At 45.7% G+C, this 16,754-nt stretch overlaps 2 protein-coding genes across 5 annotated transcripts in view; one reads left to right on the top strand and one right to left on the bottom strand.

The window, feature by feature from the left end:
- The first annotated feature begins 492 nt into the window (after positions 1-492).
- Positions 493-14,785, top strand: LOC149347092 (pseudouridine-5'-phosphatase-like). Of its 4 annotated transcripts, none has more exons than XM_089586864.1 (5): positions 493-732; positions 4,061-4,279; positions 5,377-5,609; positions 7,318-7,518; positions 14,551-14,785. In XM_089586864.1, the coding sequence occupies exons 1-4, from the start codon at positions 660-662 to the stop codon at positions 7,501-7,503; spliced, it is 711 nt and encodes a 236-aa protein (XP_089442990.1). In that variant the 5' UTR covers positions 493-659; the 3' UTR covers positions 7,504-7,518; positions 14,551-14,785. The 4 variants fall into 4 exon arrangements, with proteins under 4 accessions (XP_089442990.1, XP_089442991.1, XP_089442989.1 ...); XM_089586865.1 differs by lacking the exon at positions 14,551-14,785 and adding an exon at positions 9,149-9,512; XM_089586863.1 differs by lacking the exon at positions 14,551-14,785 and adding an exon at positions 8,278-9,111.
- LOC149347090 (endothelin-converting enzyme 2-like) overlaps positions 9,677-16,754 on the bottom strand; it is a 30,466-nt gene continuing 23,388 nt past the window's right edge. Inside the window, exons 11-12 of the mRNA XM_089541486.1 lie at positions 14,522-14,781; positions 9,677-11,226 (exon numbers count right to left, since the gene is read on the bottom strand). Coding sequence (XP_089397612.1) covers positions 11,097-11,226; positions 14,522-14,781 — 390 coding nt within the window. The 3' untranslated portion in view covers positions 9,677-11,096. The remainder of the gene's footprint in view (positions 11,227-14,521; positions 14,782-16,754) is intronic.

Genomic DNA, 16,754 nt, shown 5'->3' with positions numbered 1-16,754 from the left:
GGCGACTGTACGTACGTGAGCTGGGTGCCGCATCGCTGCAGAAAAACGAGGGAACAAAAAAAAAACAATATTAACAAAAAAATTTAATCATTGTCCGCTCAATTCATGCATCCTTGAATACATATGCGCAGACTAATTGTGACTGTTCGAATTGCACTGTGCACCAACAAACATGGACCATTATGCTTAAATTTAAAGAAATTAAATTTCTTTTGACAAAATCGCCTTCCATTTACTTTTGACGGCGACTGTACGTACGTGAGCTGGGTGCCGCATCGCTGCAGAAAAACGAGGGGGACTGTTTACAAGAACGGCGTAGTAGTGCATTCGCTCATAAATTTTAGCTTCTGTGGACACCGATTTGAACAAATAGCTTTAGTGGCTGCTTGTTGATGATATTGGAAAAGACAACTTGCGGCCTGTCGGGCAGTAGGCCGCAGGCTAGCAGACGACGCGTTTTCGACCACAACCGTAACAAGCCATGACAAGACGTAGACAAATCCAGCTGGGTGCCGGTGATTGCAATCTGGCTGTTTGTCGCTCGTTTTCTGCAAGTACCGCTGTCACGAAAACGTTTACGCTGACACACCACGTCCTTCGGATGTGCGCTCAATAACCTTTCACTAAAGATCAAAGCGGCATCAAAGGAAAGTGCAAGCATGGCTGGGGATGCTAAGGCATCTTTCAAACCAGTTACTCACGTGCTTTTTGACATGGACGGTCTGCTCCTGGGTAAGCTTTGGTTGTATTTCTCTTTACTTTATTTTCTCTGGAAAGCCAACCGCAAGCCCTTTGTAGATGAAAGCCGTTGAGCGCAGGTGGGAATTTCAAAAGAGCAGGTAGCGGTACGTTGTCGCTTTTGTACTTTCATACTTGTCGCGTTATACATCGTTTCGGACTTGGCAACTTTGCGCGCTCGGATTGGGCCTCTGTTTTGCTTTCAAGTGGTTGAATTTTTGACTGAGAAGCTATGCATACGACCAGGCTAGCTGGCGTCTTAGTGATTTTATTAACACTTCTTTCAGAATTATCAATGCTTACTTAACAATTGTTGAAGTTCGGTTGTGGAGCGCTCTCGGTTTTAGCGCGTCCTTTTGAATGAACTTACCTGCGGCAATGAATAGTGATCGAGCTAGGCTTTATTTTATTACATTTAGCGCGTCTACAAGGACAAAACTGTCGTGACGATGTGTATGTTGTGCTGGCGACAACATAAAACGCGAAAAGAATTTCGGCCGAGCACATATATTACGCCTTAAATGCGTTATATACATACAAACAAAATTTAAACTTTCGTAATTTAGACCCACTCCTCAGTTTTTGCTGTACCCATCTACCTGTTGCATTCTGTTGACAAAATTATGACCTGGGGATTACAAGATCGATTAGGTCTTGGGTCTTGACCAATCACCCAGTATGTTATGTGCAAGAAAAGGCCTTGGGAATGATGAGCATGAAGGAATTGATCAAATCTTTATTTTAAGTAGTGTCTAGATCAGTTGCTTCTCAGATTTCATTCAAGAGCAGTCGGAACATTCACAGCCCTTAGCAGAACCAAGGCCCAATCAGACAAAACTGTCGTGACGACAGTTTTGGTAGTTGGTGGATCTCTGGAGGAAGACCCTTGCTGGTGATATATTACACACAAAAATTTTTAGGGAAACTTTCGTCTTCGTGTTTTGCCATTAAAATATGCAGCAGTGTGATGCATTGACAAAATGAAGTGGCCCATAAGTGTCGGCAAGAAAATGGTGCTGACTTTATTCTGTGAAAACGGTCATATTGCAACTGTACCTCTGCAGGAACAAAGGGCTGTTTCTGCTCACTGTTACATGATGGTGCGCTTCTCAAAAGTTTTTGAGACACTGCAAGAACAGCTGCCATTCTCTGGACTGCGGGCCATCATTTTGCATCATGTACTATCGGGGACAAAAGTGGTATCCTCCATGCGGCGGGAGCCAGAGCAATGGAAAACTGTGGCATTTTGGCGAGCTAAAGCACGGAACATTGAAACCAGCCAAACGACATGACTGCTGATAATAAAGGTCACGCATTGGTTGTCTCGATCCCAGATGCCGCCTGTAGATGGCGTTGCAACGCAGTTTTCCATTGCTCTGGTTCCTTCGATGTGTAGTATACCATTTTTGTCCCCGATAGTACACAAGCCCACTCTCTCTGATGGGTTTATGTACATTTTCTCTTTATATCCTGCCAGTATATGTATATAGCTCTGATTATGGCCTGTTGTATTCTTGTGATGTACCCCCCCCCCCCCCCCCCCCCTTTATGTAATGCCCTGCCACCCAGGGGTCTTTAAGGGTCAATAAATGATGACGATGATGGTAGTGCATCCGCCTGCACAGCCGGCACCACCTTTCAGCTGCTGTACTCACCAGAGGTTAACTGTAGACTTGATCACCTTGCCATTCCAACCTGGCCGTAAAGTATAGCTTCCTGCTTTCTGGAGCAAAAACTGCACGTGTGGTTGAAGGTTTTCAAGCTTTCGGGGAGCCGAAGTTCACGCCTGAGGTAATGAGCTTGCAACACTCTGAGATAGTGGGTGGGAGGAGTATTCCAAACGGTGGTTTGCTGGAATGCTAGCATACTTGAAACACCCCGGCAAATATTTCAAGAAAATGTAATGGTATAAAAGACTTTGGACATTATCTTCATGGATCAAGATTTGTGCAGTGGCCCTCACAGTTTTGTTGAAAAAGTAAAGGTGGGGATGCATTTGGCTTGTGGCCAGTAAAGTGGTAACTTGGACAACTCAGTCACGTACACTTTTTGACATTCCTTGTATGCTCTAAAAAGTGGAGCATTCTTTCCGGTATACTTTTTAACGCTATTGGCTATAAGGTGTTATTTATGATGTTGAAGGAAACCAACAGTTACCGAAACCAAGGAAACCATAGGGTTGTGTCTTTTCATTCTTTAGTTTATGTTGATGAATAAAAAATTAGTAGTGTAATCATTTTTACCTGAAAGATAGTTCATTAGAAAGTAGAAGGAAAAATAACCACTTTGCCACAAGTGGGGCCAAGGCAACGACCTCTGGATGTCGCGTACCGGAAGCGCTCAAATCTTCAACTTTCGGGCAGGGGTGTTTCTGACCCCATCTGTCCATCATTGGTGGTGTGACAAAGGTCTGCCAGCAACTGACAGGTGCCCTCATTGTGTCACTGCACCGGATATTTGTGATGCTGCTTCACTTGTGGACGTGCCCGGCGACGGCTCCTATTAGAAAACGGCTCCTCGTGGAGGTGGACTGCAAATATGACTATGTGAAGCGGACTGTGAACAATCAGTTCACCAGCAGCCTATACGACTACCTCTCCGAAACTGGTCTCCACTCCTTCTTTTAACTTTCTGTAACCTACATTCCTCTCCCCCTTTCTCAACTTGTGCCTCATGGCACACTTATCGAATAAAAAAAAAAGGTGTGCACCCATGTTGTGCGTAACATTAACCTTGAATGTGTTTCAAGCGCTCAGCTTAAGTTAAGGACAATGTAGCGAGCTATGGAAGAAAAATGATAGGTGTAACGTTGAGAGATTGGAAGCGGGCGGAGTGGGTGAGAGAACAAACGCGCGTTAATGACATCCTAGTCGAAATCAAGAGGAAGAAATGGGCTTGGGCAGGGCATGTAATGCGAAGGCAAGATAACCGCTGGTCCTTGAGGATAACGGAATGGATTCCAAGAGAAGGCAAGCGTAGCAGGGGCGGCAGAAGGTTGGGTTGGCAGATGAGATTAAGAAGTTTGCGGGGATACGGTGGCTGCTACTGACAAAGGACAGGGTTAATTGGAGAGACATGGGAGAGGCCTTTGCCCTGCAGTGGGCATAGTCAAGCTGATGATGATGATGTGTTTCAATTTTGCAAGTTGTCAATTCATTGGTTACCGCAATGCCGAGCACCTTTCCTTGATGCGAAGTATTGACAGCAGTAGCTGCGGCTAATAGTGCACTGATAGAGCTGGCATTTTTTTCTTAATCTACTTTTGTTTACAGAATAGATGTGTTAATCACTGTATCTTTTCTTTCCTTCTTTTTTTTTTCAGACACAGAGAGACTGTACACGGAAGCAACACAGCGGGTGACGGGTCGCTATGGCAAGGACTTCACCTGGGAAGTCAAGTCTGCAGTCATGGGCTCTGTGGGCTCCGAGATGACACGGTTCCTCATCGACCGGCTTCAGCTGCCCCTCTCCGTACAAGAGTTCGAGGCAGAGTTGCGTCAGATATACTTGGAACTCTTCCCCACTGCCAGACTTATGCCCGGTGAGCAGTAACTGAGATCTCGCTCAGTGGAGGAACTGGGGCATGTAGGATTCCCTTGGGCTCAGAAAACCCTGTATCGACTTTGGTTTCATTTGCATTACCTGGATTTCTTCTGAGAGCTCAGATTCCCATTGGAGTTTGAGTGTGAATAACTGAGGCTGAGTCGGTAGACTCATGGGTGAGCCTGCTGTCATTAGTTGGAACACTTAAGTTCAACACCTGCTCAAATTCGATAGCACCAGCGTTTATGTCCCTTTAATCCATGTGTGTTAAGCCATCATCTGGACAGCGACCATTTTGTGGTATAATGCATGAAATGGTGTAAGTTTGTTCTAGGGGCCCCGCGATACTTGATGGCAATGATAAATTAACTTTCCCAGTCATTAGATTCTACTGTCATGAACACATCAGCTGAATGTTACACCTTCACATGTAGCAGAGAACATGGTCCTGCTGAAACGTTAGCTTGCTCTTTCTGTGTACTTTTTAAAACTGGCACTCTCTTCATGTAGGACATCTACGTGTGCAGGTTTCGAAATAGCTGCTCATCACATACCTCCTCTTAGCAGTGAAAAGTGCTGCTAAGAGCAGCGGCCGTTCACTTCGCCACGGTCAGCGGGCACGCTCCATTTGCTCGAAACGCCGTTGAGAGCGCTGCAATTTGGTAGTGCACAAGCGTAGTCACGTAGTATTTTTTCATACTTCGCGGGCTTTCTTTCGATGCCGGAAAAAAGGACCCCGTAGGAGATACGATGCTACAATAAACTGGATCGGTTGTTTATAAACCTGCTGTACAACCTAACGTAACGGTCTTGGCACTAAAATGAATATTTGAAAATTTGCATAATTAATCTTTGTTAATTAACTAGTTAAACAGAATATAGAAAATATTCTAAGGAGCGCCACATGATGGCAAACATGGTATCGTTGGTTTCACCGGGCTGCGGTGTACTGCTTTTTTTAAATGCTTGGTTCAAGTTACGTGAAACACCCGGTATATGTAAGAAACACTTTGATAATAAGATGCACTTGCACAACCGATTGGTGAACCATAAACAGGCTAGTGCATGCGTTGGTACCGTGCTACTTTGTGCCAGGCGCCGAACGGCTTGTGAGCCACTTGCACCGGTGCGGGGTCCCGATTGCTGTGGCAACCAGCTCTAAGCGAGACTCGTTCACCCTGAAAACGAGCCACCACGGAGACCTGTTTTCCAAGTTCCACCACGTGGTGTGTGGCGGGGACACACCTGAAGTGGCGCGCGGCAAGCCACACCCGGACATCTTCCTCGTGGCTGCCGCGAGGTTCGACGACCCACCTCCTCCCGAGAAGGTATGTGCGGTGAATCCTTTGAGAGGCTGTGTGCGCAGTTATGCTGGAAATAACTAGAAGAATAAGAATGGGGTGGAGCGCATATGGCAGATCCTCTCAGATCATGAATGGTAGCTTACCCATATCCCTGAAGAGAAAAGTATACAACAGCTGTATCTTACCGGTACTCACCTGTGGAGCAGAAGCGTGGAGGCTAACAAAGAGGGCTCAGCTTAAGTTAAGAACAACACAGCGAGCTACGGAAAGAAAAATAATAGGTGTAACGTTAAGAGATCGGAAGTGGCTGAATGGGTGAGGGAACAAATGCATCCGTCTCGTATGCGGGAGTTAGATTCCCAGTGCCACCGGGTACCCACGAGTCTCCAATGGGTACAAGCTTTACCCTAGCCTGAAGCTCAGCTTCCCTGGGGTGAAGTGCTTGGGAAATGAGTCTTTGACATTACGTTGTTTAGATGCAAAAACGCCTTCTACCGAGATGCTCTTTTGGCCATAGGTGCTCTTGCACTATAATAATTCATCAATATCAGACCTTCGAATTTTAAGGCAAAAGCCTTTAATGGCTCATACTGTCGTCCGTTAACCAAGCGTTTCACACGTGTTTATTATTTATTATTTATTTATTTAATACTGCAGAGTCGCTCGACTCCAAGCAGTCATGAGCACGGGCATGAGCACAGATAGAAAAGATAGAAAAAAACCAATGGTTGTGTCAGATAGAGGGGGAAAACGTGAACCTAGAAGCCAAGTTTGGTGACTAGGTTAATTAGTTAATTGATTATAGGCAGAAATGTCGACATTGCGTTGAAATAGCATGGACGTTGATATAGCCATGGGAACGGTGTGACGTCACATCCACCGGAAGTTGTCATGGCGTAGTGAAAATTGACACAAAATGGTGGGAAAAACGTCGGATTTGTGTCAAATTAGATGAAGAAATGCATAATGAAGCGTAATTAACACTTAAAGTCCGCAAAAGGTTTATAATTTGGGTATCGATATGGCCACGGGAACTGTGTGACGTCTCATCCACCGGGAGTCGTCATGGCAAAGTGTCCTTGGCTTTCGCCTCTCAGCACTTTAGTTGCCTAAGTGTCCACGCAATTTTTTTGGTGTACTAAAGGAGCAGCCTGAGTAGACGTCTGGTACCCACTAAATTTTCTCTTTGGTTTGGTTTGGTGTATGGGGTTTAACGTCCCAAAGCTACTCAGGCTATGAGGGACGCCGTAGTGGAGGGCTCCGGAATAACTTCGACCACCTGGGGTTCTTTAACGTGCACTGACATCGCACAGTACACGGACCTCTAGAATTTCTCCTCCAAAGAAATTCAACCGCCGCGGAAATTTTCTCTTTGACATGAAAGTGCTTATTAATAGCTCCACTGGTAGATTGAAGCAGGGTAGCAAATTCACGAAACAGCTGCTGAATTTGACAGTGAGTTACTCATGCTTCACATAATGTGTCTGGAGCATGTTCAAACCAGCTCACTTCAAGACATCCGTTGTTTCACTTCACAATGATGATGATGATGATCATATGGCTTGCTAAGGTGATGTTTCTTTCTTGCGTCTCCTACTGCATTCCTGCTGGCCATTTATGATCAAAAACGTGCACTTGATGACGTGAAAGATTGGGTATTTCACTTCCGCTCTTTTTAAAGCCAAATGACACCTGATCACACCTGCGTTCTGCCTTTTTTACCCCATTGTAGGTTTTGGTGTTCGAGGACGCGCCTAACGGCGTGCGAGCTGCGGTGGCCGCTGGCATGCAGGTGGTCATGGTGCCAGACCCTCGCGTGAGCGAAGACTTGCGTAGAAGTGCCACGCTCTGTTTGGACTCTCTGGAAGACTTCAAGCCTGAATTGTTTGGCCTGCCACCGTACAACCACTGTGACTGAGGGAGCTGTGCTCTGGTCTGTCCTTTTCGTTTTAGGCTGCAATTTACAAACTGGACGCATCAACTTTGATACGTCAGGCACACTTTGCAGTTCACGGTTGAGCTGCTGTGGTGGCTCAGTGGTTATTGCACTCGGTTGCTAACCCGAAAGACGCGAGTTCGATCCCGGCCGCAGCAGTCGCATTTTGATGGAGGCGAAATTCTAGAGGCCCGTGTACTGTGCGATGTCAGTGCACGTTAAAGAACCCCAGGTGGTCGAAATTTCCGGAGCCCTTCACTACAGCGTCCCCTAATAGCCTGAGTCGCTTTGGGTTGTGAAACCTCCCATAAACCAAACCAAACCATTTCATGGTTAAGAGGTATAGCGGAAGACAGCAATATACCGTGTAGGCATTGGAGTTACTATGGAAGCATTGGTGTGTAGGGTGCTGGGCACAGAAAACCGGATATAAAAGTTGAGCCAGTGACTTAGGCAAATAAGACTACTTGTTTATGGTGCAACCTTGGTAGAAAGGTTGGTGGAACCTTTCTTTCTGCAATTCAGAATGTTCAAAATCGCACATTTGCGATTCTTTGAAAGATGAAATAAAAAGTAATATTACAAACTGTTTCCAAACATACAGCAATGAATTTTTTCATAGTTTACCAAGGTCTCCACTCTTTGATGTATTCAGTGAACAAAGAGGGTTGCAACCTTGGACAGTATGGCAATTATGGAGCGAAGCTTGCCAGTATGTTGCATGGAGCATTTTTTTTTTTTTCATTTCTCGTACAGGTCGGCCTGGTATTGCATTTCTATGAAGCTGGCAGTTGCTGCATTTCCTGTTGATCTTCTGCCCGGCTTCTTGTGGAACAGTTTCAGAACTCTTCTAGCAAGGCTAGATTGATGCACACATTTCCACCATGCGTGATGTGAACTTGTGGGATGGAGTGAAACGACCTCCTTGAGTGGGATAGAGTTAACTAGAGGAATGGAGAGAATATACTCCATGAACTCTGGGGTGTAATAAGTGTCAAACTGAATGAGAGGAGTGGAAAACCATTGTTGTTGGCAGCATTGTTACACGTTTCGTTCCCTATTGCACAAGGACTGCTTTTAACATGTTTTCATTTTTGACCCTGTTGTCTGAAATCTTGGTCTTCTAGTTGAAACAGTCTGAAAATACAGAGTGCTAGATTGAGTTTTTAAGAGGCAATTGCACAAGAAAGAACTTTGGTGCGAGCTTGTGTTCTTATTATTTTCTCTTTTTTTATTTTCACAAAATGTATTTAAAATAAACACTGTTACTTAGTTACCAGGAGCCTGTTGCCAATTTTTTTCCAGTTCTTGCCTATGTCAGTGCTAACGTCGTGAAATATGAGCTCAAGCAAAGGTTTGGTCAGCCAACCACATGACCAGAAGGACGTGGGAACCCCCTTTTTTGCGGGCAGCTTATAGCCTGTAGGGCCCGTGAAGTCTAATCATTTTGTGCTTACCATGTAAACAGCTGCTTTTGGTGTGAAGGTTTCAGTCTGGAAAACACTGCCACTGCCCACTGTGTGTTCTTTGTTGCCAAAGTCACGAAAATTCTTTGTTGTGGGCAGTACATAAGATCTCTGGGAAAAGAGGAACACTCAATGTATATACTGCATTTGAATCCTTGCAGTGCTGGAGAATCCCATGTACAGCCTTTGCCAAAAGTGCCCAGTCCACAGTGTTTGCCGTTGAGCCCTGTGCTGGAATACTTGCGGCACACCAAGCCTCGAAACTCTGCTCGGGTTGGGGCGAGAGGTCTTCTCACCCTTGAAGGATTTGAAGATACAGGGATGCCGCAGAGGTTCATCCATTGCTTGCAGATAGTGCTGAGGTGTGGTTACGCACAACGTCGTCATCATTGCAGAAGAGCCATATTTTTACCACGCAGGACAAAGTGCGGCGCAAAGCTGGTCACAGTCATCAGATCACTGGCTCATGCAAGTTATTGCCACCCTGAAATGGCATGCATGCAGTCAACCTAGTTTAATGTGAGTTACAAGAATCAGTGAAGGTGATATGCATGGGGGGGGGGGGGGTCGTGGAAAAGGTCCTTCTATAGCCTCCATGTAGTTAAGCTTATGAGAATCAGTGGGCCACATCACGACAAATGTGCACGTCGAAAATGTACAGAAGTTAACATTTCTGTTCGGTATGGCTTCGAACCTGGCAGGTTTGGCTGATGTGCTGAAGCATTGGCAATGTAGAGTTGGACAACAGAGTGCAGGAGACATGCAAGACAGTGAAACGCCAATTAACCATTTGTTCTTTTGTCTTCAGGGCCTCACGTCCTTTGTAGTTCTTGTTGCCTTTAAAATGTTGTTGATCATTTTAGTGTTGGTGTAAATGCATTGTAGACCAAAAACTGCATCCAAAGTGGACCAGACAGGGGTAGGAGGCTACTGAAATAGTCACACTCACATTCTGAATATTTACTCATGACTTCTCTGCATTACTTACATGATAGCACAGAAGGAAATTGAGCACTTCTGTCAGATTTCTCTTATGAACCAATTCGCATCTGTTACTGCCATGAATATTGCAGCTTGCCATTTAGTTTCTTAGGAGAATTGCAGTGTAGCGAGTTTCCTTCAGAACATTGGCATTGTGCCATATTTTGCAGTTTTGCCACATACTGTTTGATATATTTTGCGATTATTTTATAGGTACGCCAAGCTCTGCAGAAAGAATAAATAATGTTAAGCACATTCTTTAATGCTCCGAAAAAGGGCTGGCGAGCTGTAGGTTTGCTTCTAGTGCCGTTATACAGCTCAATGCACTAACTCAATTCACCTGCAGCTTCCAGCATGGTGGAACACTGACAAGATAAAAGAGTATTCGGCATTGAACTTCACATCTAATGGATATACATTTCAGACCACAGACTTCTGTGGAAATTGTTGAGGATAGCACGAAAACTGCGCGTACTCAAAACGTGAAGCAATAGGCAAACACAGGTGTGATAGGTGTGCATGATGTTAAATGCTTAATCAGTCATCAACAAAGCATTGTATTAAGCATTCACTGCTAGCTGACATGAGACAGAAAGGCATCTTCATGCTCAGCCGTGTTGCTTACATTCATAAATTCACAAATATATACATTGAAAGTGTCCACAGGAGTTGCGTTTTCTCAAAACATTTCGACGAATGTCAAGGCACTAAAAAGTATTGTAAACTATTAACACGGTATAGCTTAAAGGGTGCAAATAAAGCAATGGTAGGGCGAATATTCACATTAAGCTAAAAGAATGTATAAATTTCTGTCTGATGTGCCTGTCCAGCACTGCGGCAGGTAGGTGTGCTTCATGGATGGTCTGAAATTGGGAAAGGTGAATTAAAGGATTTGCTAGCGCAATACGTGAACATTATGGAGTAGGGACAAAGTCGGTGATGTAAAAGCAAAAGCATAAATGAAATAATCGGCGAGTGATTTGCATCAGCTGCACTCCCTGCAATGAGATCAACTGAGAAGTTCGGACATGGGTCCTCAGCATCTCTGCAATCTCATCTCGTGACCGCGTGTTTCTTGAGAAGTGCTGCGAAACCGTCGTCGAGTGCTGCGCCCCGCAGCGCTGCTGCTCAGTCGGTTTCACCACAGATGGACGCGGGAGCCATGGGGTGCTCTCCAATGTGGCAGCCAAAGGCAGATGAGAAATGGCGCGTGTTCATCAGGGCCTGGTTGCAGAGGCGCTCACGGGGGGGTATCGGCCTGTGAGTGCAGAGAAAAATGAAAAAAAAACTAACTTGTGTGCACAGCCATAGTGACACGAAGTGGGGAAGCATACCTGCCACTGATCTGGTTTACGCCCACACTTTGGTCGCATACAAGTGAAGAAAAATGGCTTTTCCCCGTTAAAGCACCCCGTCTGAGCCAATGGCGCAGGCTGCTTCTCATGAACCTGCTAGTGTGACAATGCAGGGGGCAGCAGATGAAAGGGGATAGCCCCCTCCCTCCATGGTCGGGGATAGTTGTCCCCTCCACCCTGCTTTGTCACGCAACTCCCTCCATTGTCATGCTCTAGTTCATGAGAACCAGTCGCCTCCATGGACTGGAATAGGGTCCTTTTCACAGGGAAAAGCCGCTTTGTTCTTGATTTGTATTGGACTATAGGACGTGTCTGCTGTGCAAACGCTGTCTAGTATAAATGCCAACTTAGGTTGAGGCATGCATACAGAGGCAGCTTACAGAAAAACTAATGCGAATGAAAGGGAGCCCACATTGAGACCTGTATCAAAAAGGGAAGAACGAAAATAGGAAGAAAATTTCATAATTCGAACTGAATACACAAAAAGCAATATGCAACACTAAGTAAAAGAAAGCGAAATGGAAATTGTCACGCAGTACCTCTCGTAGAGTTTAGAATGACTGCTTTGGCAACATGGAATGCTCGCTAAGTCCAGAATATATGAGTTGTTGTCCATGAAGAACAGTGGCCTTAGAGACCAGCGTGAAAAAAAGGTTTATCCGAAACCTGCTCTGGGCTCTACATTCAAATTAACTCGTGTACCAGCTGGTCGTGATGATAGATGAAAACTGGGCATAGGTAAAAACCAGATGTATGCGCTAAAAGACAAACAGGGCAATGTCATCAGCAATATGGATAAGATAGTTGAATTAGCCGAAGAGTTCTACACAAATCTATACAGTAGCGAATGTAATCATCAAATTACTGAGGTAGGCAGTCGAGCACAGCAATGGGACATCCCGCCAGTAACGAAGGAGGAAGTAAAGAAAGCCTTAGGAGGAATGCAGAGAGGGAAAGCAGCTGGTGGGGATCAGGTAACAGCAGATTTGCTGAAGGACGGAGGAGACATTGTGCTACAAAAACTAGCCACCCTGTATACGCAATGCCTTGTGACCTCGAGAGTACCAGAAGCTTGGAAGAACGCTAACATTATCTTAATTCATAAGGAAGGAGACGTCAAGGACTTGAAGAATTACAGACCAATCAGCTTACTGTCCGTTGCCTACAAGGTATTTATTTACTGAGGTGATCGCTAATAGAGCCAGGACAACCTTGGACTTTAGTCAACCAAATGATCAGGCAGGCTTTCGTAAAGGATACTCAACAATAGACCACACTCACACTATCAATCAGGTGATAGAGAAATGCGCAGAATATAACCAAGCCCTGTATATAGCCTTCATTGATTACGAGAAAGCATTTGACTCAGTGGAAACCTCAGCTGTCATGCAGGCATTGCGGAATCAGGGTGTAGAAGAGCGTTATGTGAAAATATTGGAAGATATTTATAACGATTGCACAGCTACTATAGTTCTCCATAGAGTCAGCAATAAAATTCCAGTACGAAAAGGTGTCAGGCAGGGAGACACGATCTCGCCAATGCTCTTCACTTGCCTGCTTACAGGAGGTATTCCGGGGGCTGGAATGGGAACAGTTGGGGATAAGAGTTAATGGAGAATACCTGAGTAATTTGTGATTCGCTGATGACATTGCCTTGCTAAGCCATTCAGGACAAGAACTGCAAAGCATGATCAATCAGTTAGACAGGCAGAGCAGAACGGTGGGGCTAAGAATTAACATGCAGAAAACCAAAGTAATGTTCAACAGCCTAGCAAGGGAACAGCAGTTCGCAATTGGTAGCGAGGTGCTGGAAGTAGTGAGAGAATATGTCTACTTAGGGCAGGTAGTGACCGCAGATCCGGATCATGAGAGGGAAATAACTAGAAGAATAAGAATGGGGTGGAGCGCATATGGCAGGTTCTCTCAGATCATGAATGGTAGCTTACCAATATCCCTGAAGAGAAAAGTATACAACAGCTGTATCCTACCAGTACTCACCTATGGAGCAGAAACGTGGAGGCTAACAAAGAGGGTTCAGCTTAAGTGAAGAACAACGCAGCGAGCTATGGAAAGGAAAATGATAGGTGTAACGTTAAGAGATCGGAAGAGGGCGGAGTGGGTGAGAGAACAAACGCGGGTTAATGACATCTTAGTTGAAATTAAGAGGAAGAAGTGGGCTTGGGCAGGGCATGTAATGCGAAGGCAAGATAACCGCTGGTCCTTAAGGGTAACGGAGTGGATTCCAAGAGAAAGCAAACATAGCAGGGGACGGCAGAAAGTTAGGTGGGCGGATGAGATTAAGAAGTTTGTGGGGATACGGTGGCTGCATCTGGCAAAGGACAGGGTTAATTGGAAAGACATGGGAGAGGCCTTTGCCCAGCAGTGGGTGTAGTCAGGCTGATGATGATGACGAGTTAGACACCACAACCTTTTTCCAGGGAGAATATTCGAATAAGCTGGTCCCAGCTGATAGACGGAAGCTAAAAAACTGGCTGCAGCGTGGAACCAGCTAGATTAGGATTGGAACTGGCTGGGCCTTTGCTGTAACCGGCTAGCGACGATACTGGCGCAACAATGCTGTTGTTTATACTATTAAAAAAAATCGCCGTTGCTTTGTAGTATGAATAGTCTTTCCCAAGAAGCTTCTAGGGAAGGGAAATTATCCCTAGGGTAGTATACCCCGACGTGCGCGTGAAAGAACCCCAAGTGGTCGACATTTTCGGAGCTGTTCACTACGGCGTCCTTCATAGCCTGATTCACTTTGGCACATTAAACCCCCATAAACTATAAGCCCCGACAGCTCAGAACTGACCAAGCATGATGATGTACACGCAATGCCTGGGTTCATTGCACTGATAACTCGCTGTGGCGTTTAGGGCATTTTTCTCTTTTTTTTCACTACATCCCTTCTGCCACGGTGCGGTTCAGGTATCAATTGAGTGTGAGATGGGTACAAGGTACAGTCAGGAACAAAAGTGCCTGGACCGCATGCTCCGTAAATGGAGTCACTCTATTAACCGCCGGCTGGAGACCACAGTCGTATTTCATTTCCACAAGTCTGATCTTCAGCCGGTGGTCAGTAAAACTGTCGGCTTAGTTTATGGAGCACATGGTCCAGAGACACTTGTGCCTGACTATACGTGCTTCTTTCCTTTCCGCATAATGTGTCATTATTATTATTATTATTATGATTATTACCCATGGCCCTCTGTTGCGATGGCTGGCAGTCCGCACAGTGGCTGGCAGAAGCTGAGGAAGAACAGCTGCATGGGGGAATAGGCGCGGTCCAGGAGCAGTCCCGTGTCGCTGTGCGACCTCAGCACTTCAGCGGCGTATGCCGTGATGGTGGCCTCCAGCGCAGGCTCCCAGCAGCCGGCTGCTCGCTGGTCGAAGTGCTGGCGTGCCGATGCTGACAGCCAGCCGGAGCCCAGCTGTCCGTCGCTGCTAACCTCGATACCCTATGAAGGCAGCGAAAGCCTGTTATATAGCCTGTACAGGAAGTTCCAGCGATGATACTGAGTATTGAAAGTGTTTTGATGCGTTCGCATTAGAACGCCCACTGTCACAAAAAGTGGCATGCGGCGTTGGTGTGTGAAGCCTGGTTGGCAGGAGACTGATGGGCTGGATCGCACCACCCGCTCGCATGGTGTGAACCAGGCAGCGGCTGCTTTGTCCGGTAGAAGCTAACGCATACTCTGCAACATGAATCGCATTGATCTTTGAATTTTTTGTACCGCCCCATCATCACGCCAGATGACCACCTGGCTCTTCAAAAAGACCTTCACATTATTTCATCACTATATACCTGCCAAATGCCGAAACCGAAACTTTGCGAGATCTATTTTTTATGTAAGGAAGATGGTTAGGGTTTGATGCCAGCGGCTAGCGCCGACGAAGGGGAGAAAGAAGAAGGAAGACAATGCTGACAAAGTTCGGGTTTGTGCTTCCAAACGCTGGCCTGTTGAACAGCACCACTCGAACAAAGACTGTGGCCGTCCACACTAATTGTGCGAGTCGCCTAATTACGCTGCCTGCTCTTCCCCTGGAGCTACGCCACGATGCCCAGGCTACCAGGCTCTACCACGACGCCCGACACCCCGGCCCAGCCTACCCAGCACCTCCACCAAGTGTAATGAGGCCACTCGCACAATTAGTGTGGACGGCCACAGTCTTTGATCGAGTGGTGCTGCTGAACAGGCCAGTGTTCGGAAGCGCAAACCCGAACTTCGTCAGCTTTGCCTTCCTTCTTTTTTCTCTCCTTCGTCGGCACTAGCCGCTGGGGCATCAAACCCCAACTCTCTTTCTTACAGTTGTTAGAAGTGTGCTGACAGGAGATACATATGTGGCTAGCAACCTTGTCGTACCAACGTGAGCAAATTTAATCTTTGTAATGCACCTGTATCAGCTGCAATATATGGTGTGTAAAAATGTGAATGATTTTCATTTCTGCTCACATAACTGGATGAACTGCATGAACGGTTGGAATTAAGAGTTAATGGGGAATGCACATTGATTCACTGACGGCATTGTCTTGCTGAGACACTCAGGAGATGAACTGTAAAGCATGATCAATGATTTAGACCAGCAGAGCAGAACGGTAGGTCTAAAAATTAACATGCAGAAAACCAAAGTAATGTTTAACAGTCTAGCAAGAGAACAGCAATTCACAATTGGTAGCGAAGTGCTGTAAATGGTAAGGGAGTACGTCTACTTTAGGCAGGTAGTGGTCGCTGATCTGAATCATGAGAGGGAAATAACTAGGATAAGAATGGGGTGGAGCGCATAGATTGGCAGGTTCTCTCAGATCATGAGCGGCAATTTGCCAATATCCCTGAAGAGAAAAGTATACAACAGGTGTATCTTACCGGTGCTCACCTATGGGGCAGAAACGTGGAGGCTAACAAAGAGGGTTCAGCTTAAGTTAAGGACAACGTAACAAGCTATAGAAAGAAAAATGGTAGGTGTAACGTCGCGGTTGCACTGAGCTTCCTGCGTGCCTCATGCACTCAGTCCTGGTTTTGTGTACAGCGATTTCCTGGCCTTGCAGGTCTTTAGAGAATGAGTTTCCTTTGTTTGAAAAACTGACATGCCATCGTCTTGTATATGGCTTCTAAATCTCACTGGCACTGACAACATATATTAGCTGTCTATGGACAGTTAATTAAAAAGTTAACTACAGTTGAAAACAACTTAAGTCTGCAGTGAAGCTCTGCCCACATTGAGGACCTTCGCACAGATTCCGCTACAACAAAAGTAGTCTTTTGTTAAAAGACTTCTTGTTACCTAAACAAGGAGTAACCACCATACAAAACTATAAGCTCAAGAATTTTTTTATGCCTGTGGCTTGTTTAACATCGTCAAATATTCAGAATCTTATTCCGCTTGCTGTTTTCATTGGTCAGCGGAGTAATGCAGGATGCCGCGGACCATT

This window comes from Amblyomma mixtum, chromosome 4 (assembly GCF_055824585.1).
Source record: "Amblyomma mixtum isolate Tamu chromosome 4, ASM5582458v1, whole genome shotgun sequence".
NCBI lineage: Eukaryota > Metazoa > Arthropoda > Arachnida > Ixodida > Ixodidae > Amblyomma > Amblyomma mixtum.
The sequence above is the reverse complement of the archived record's forward strand: the minus strand, read 5'-3'. Positions and strand labels throughout refer to the sequence as shown.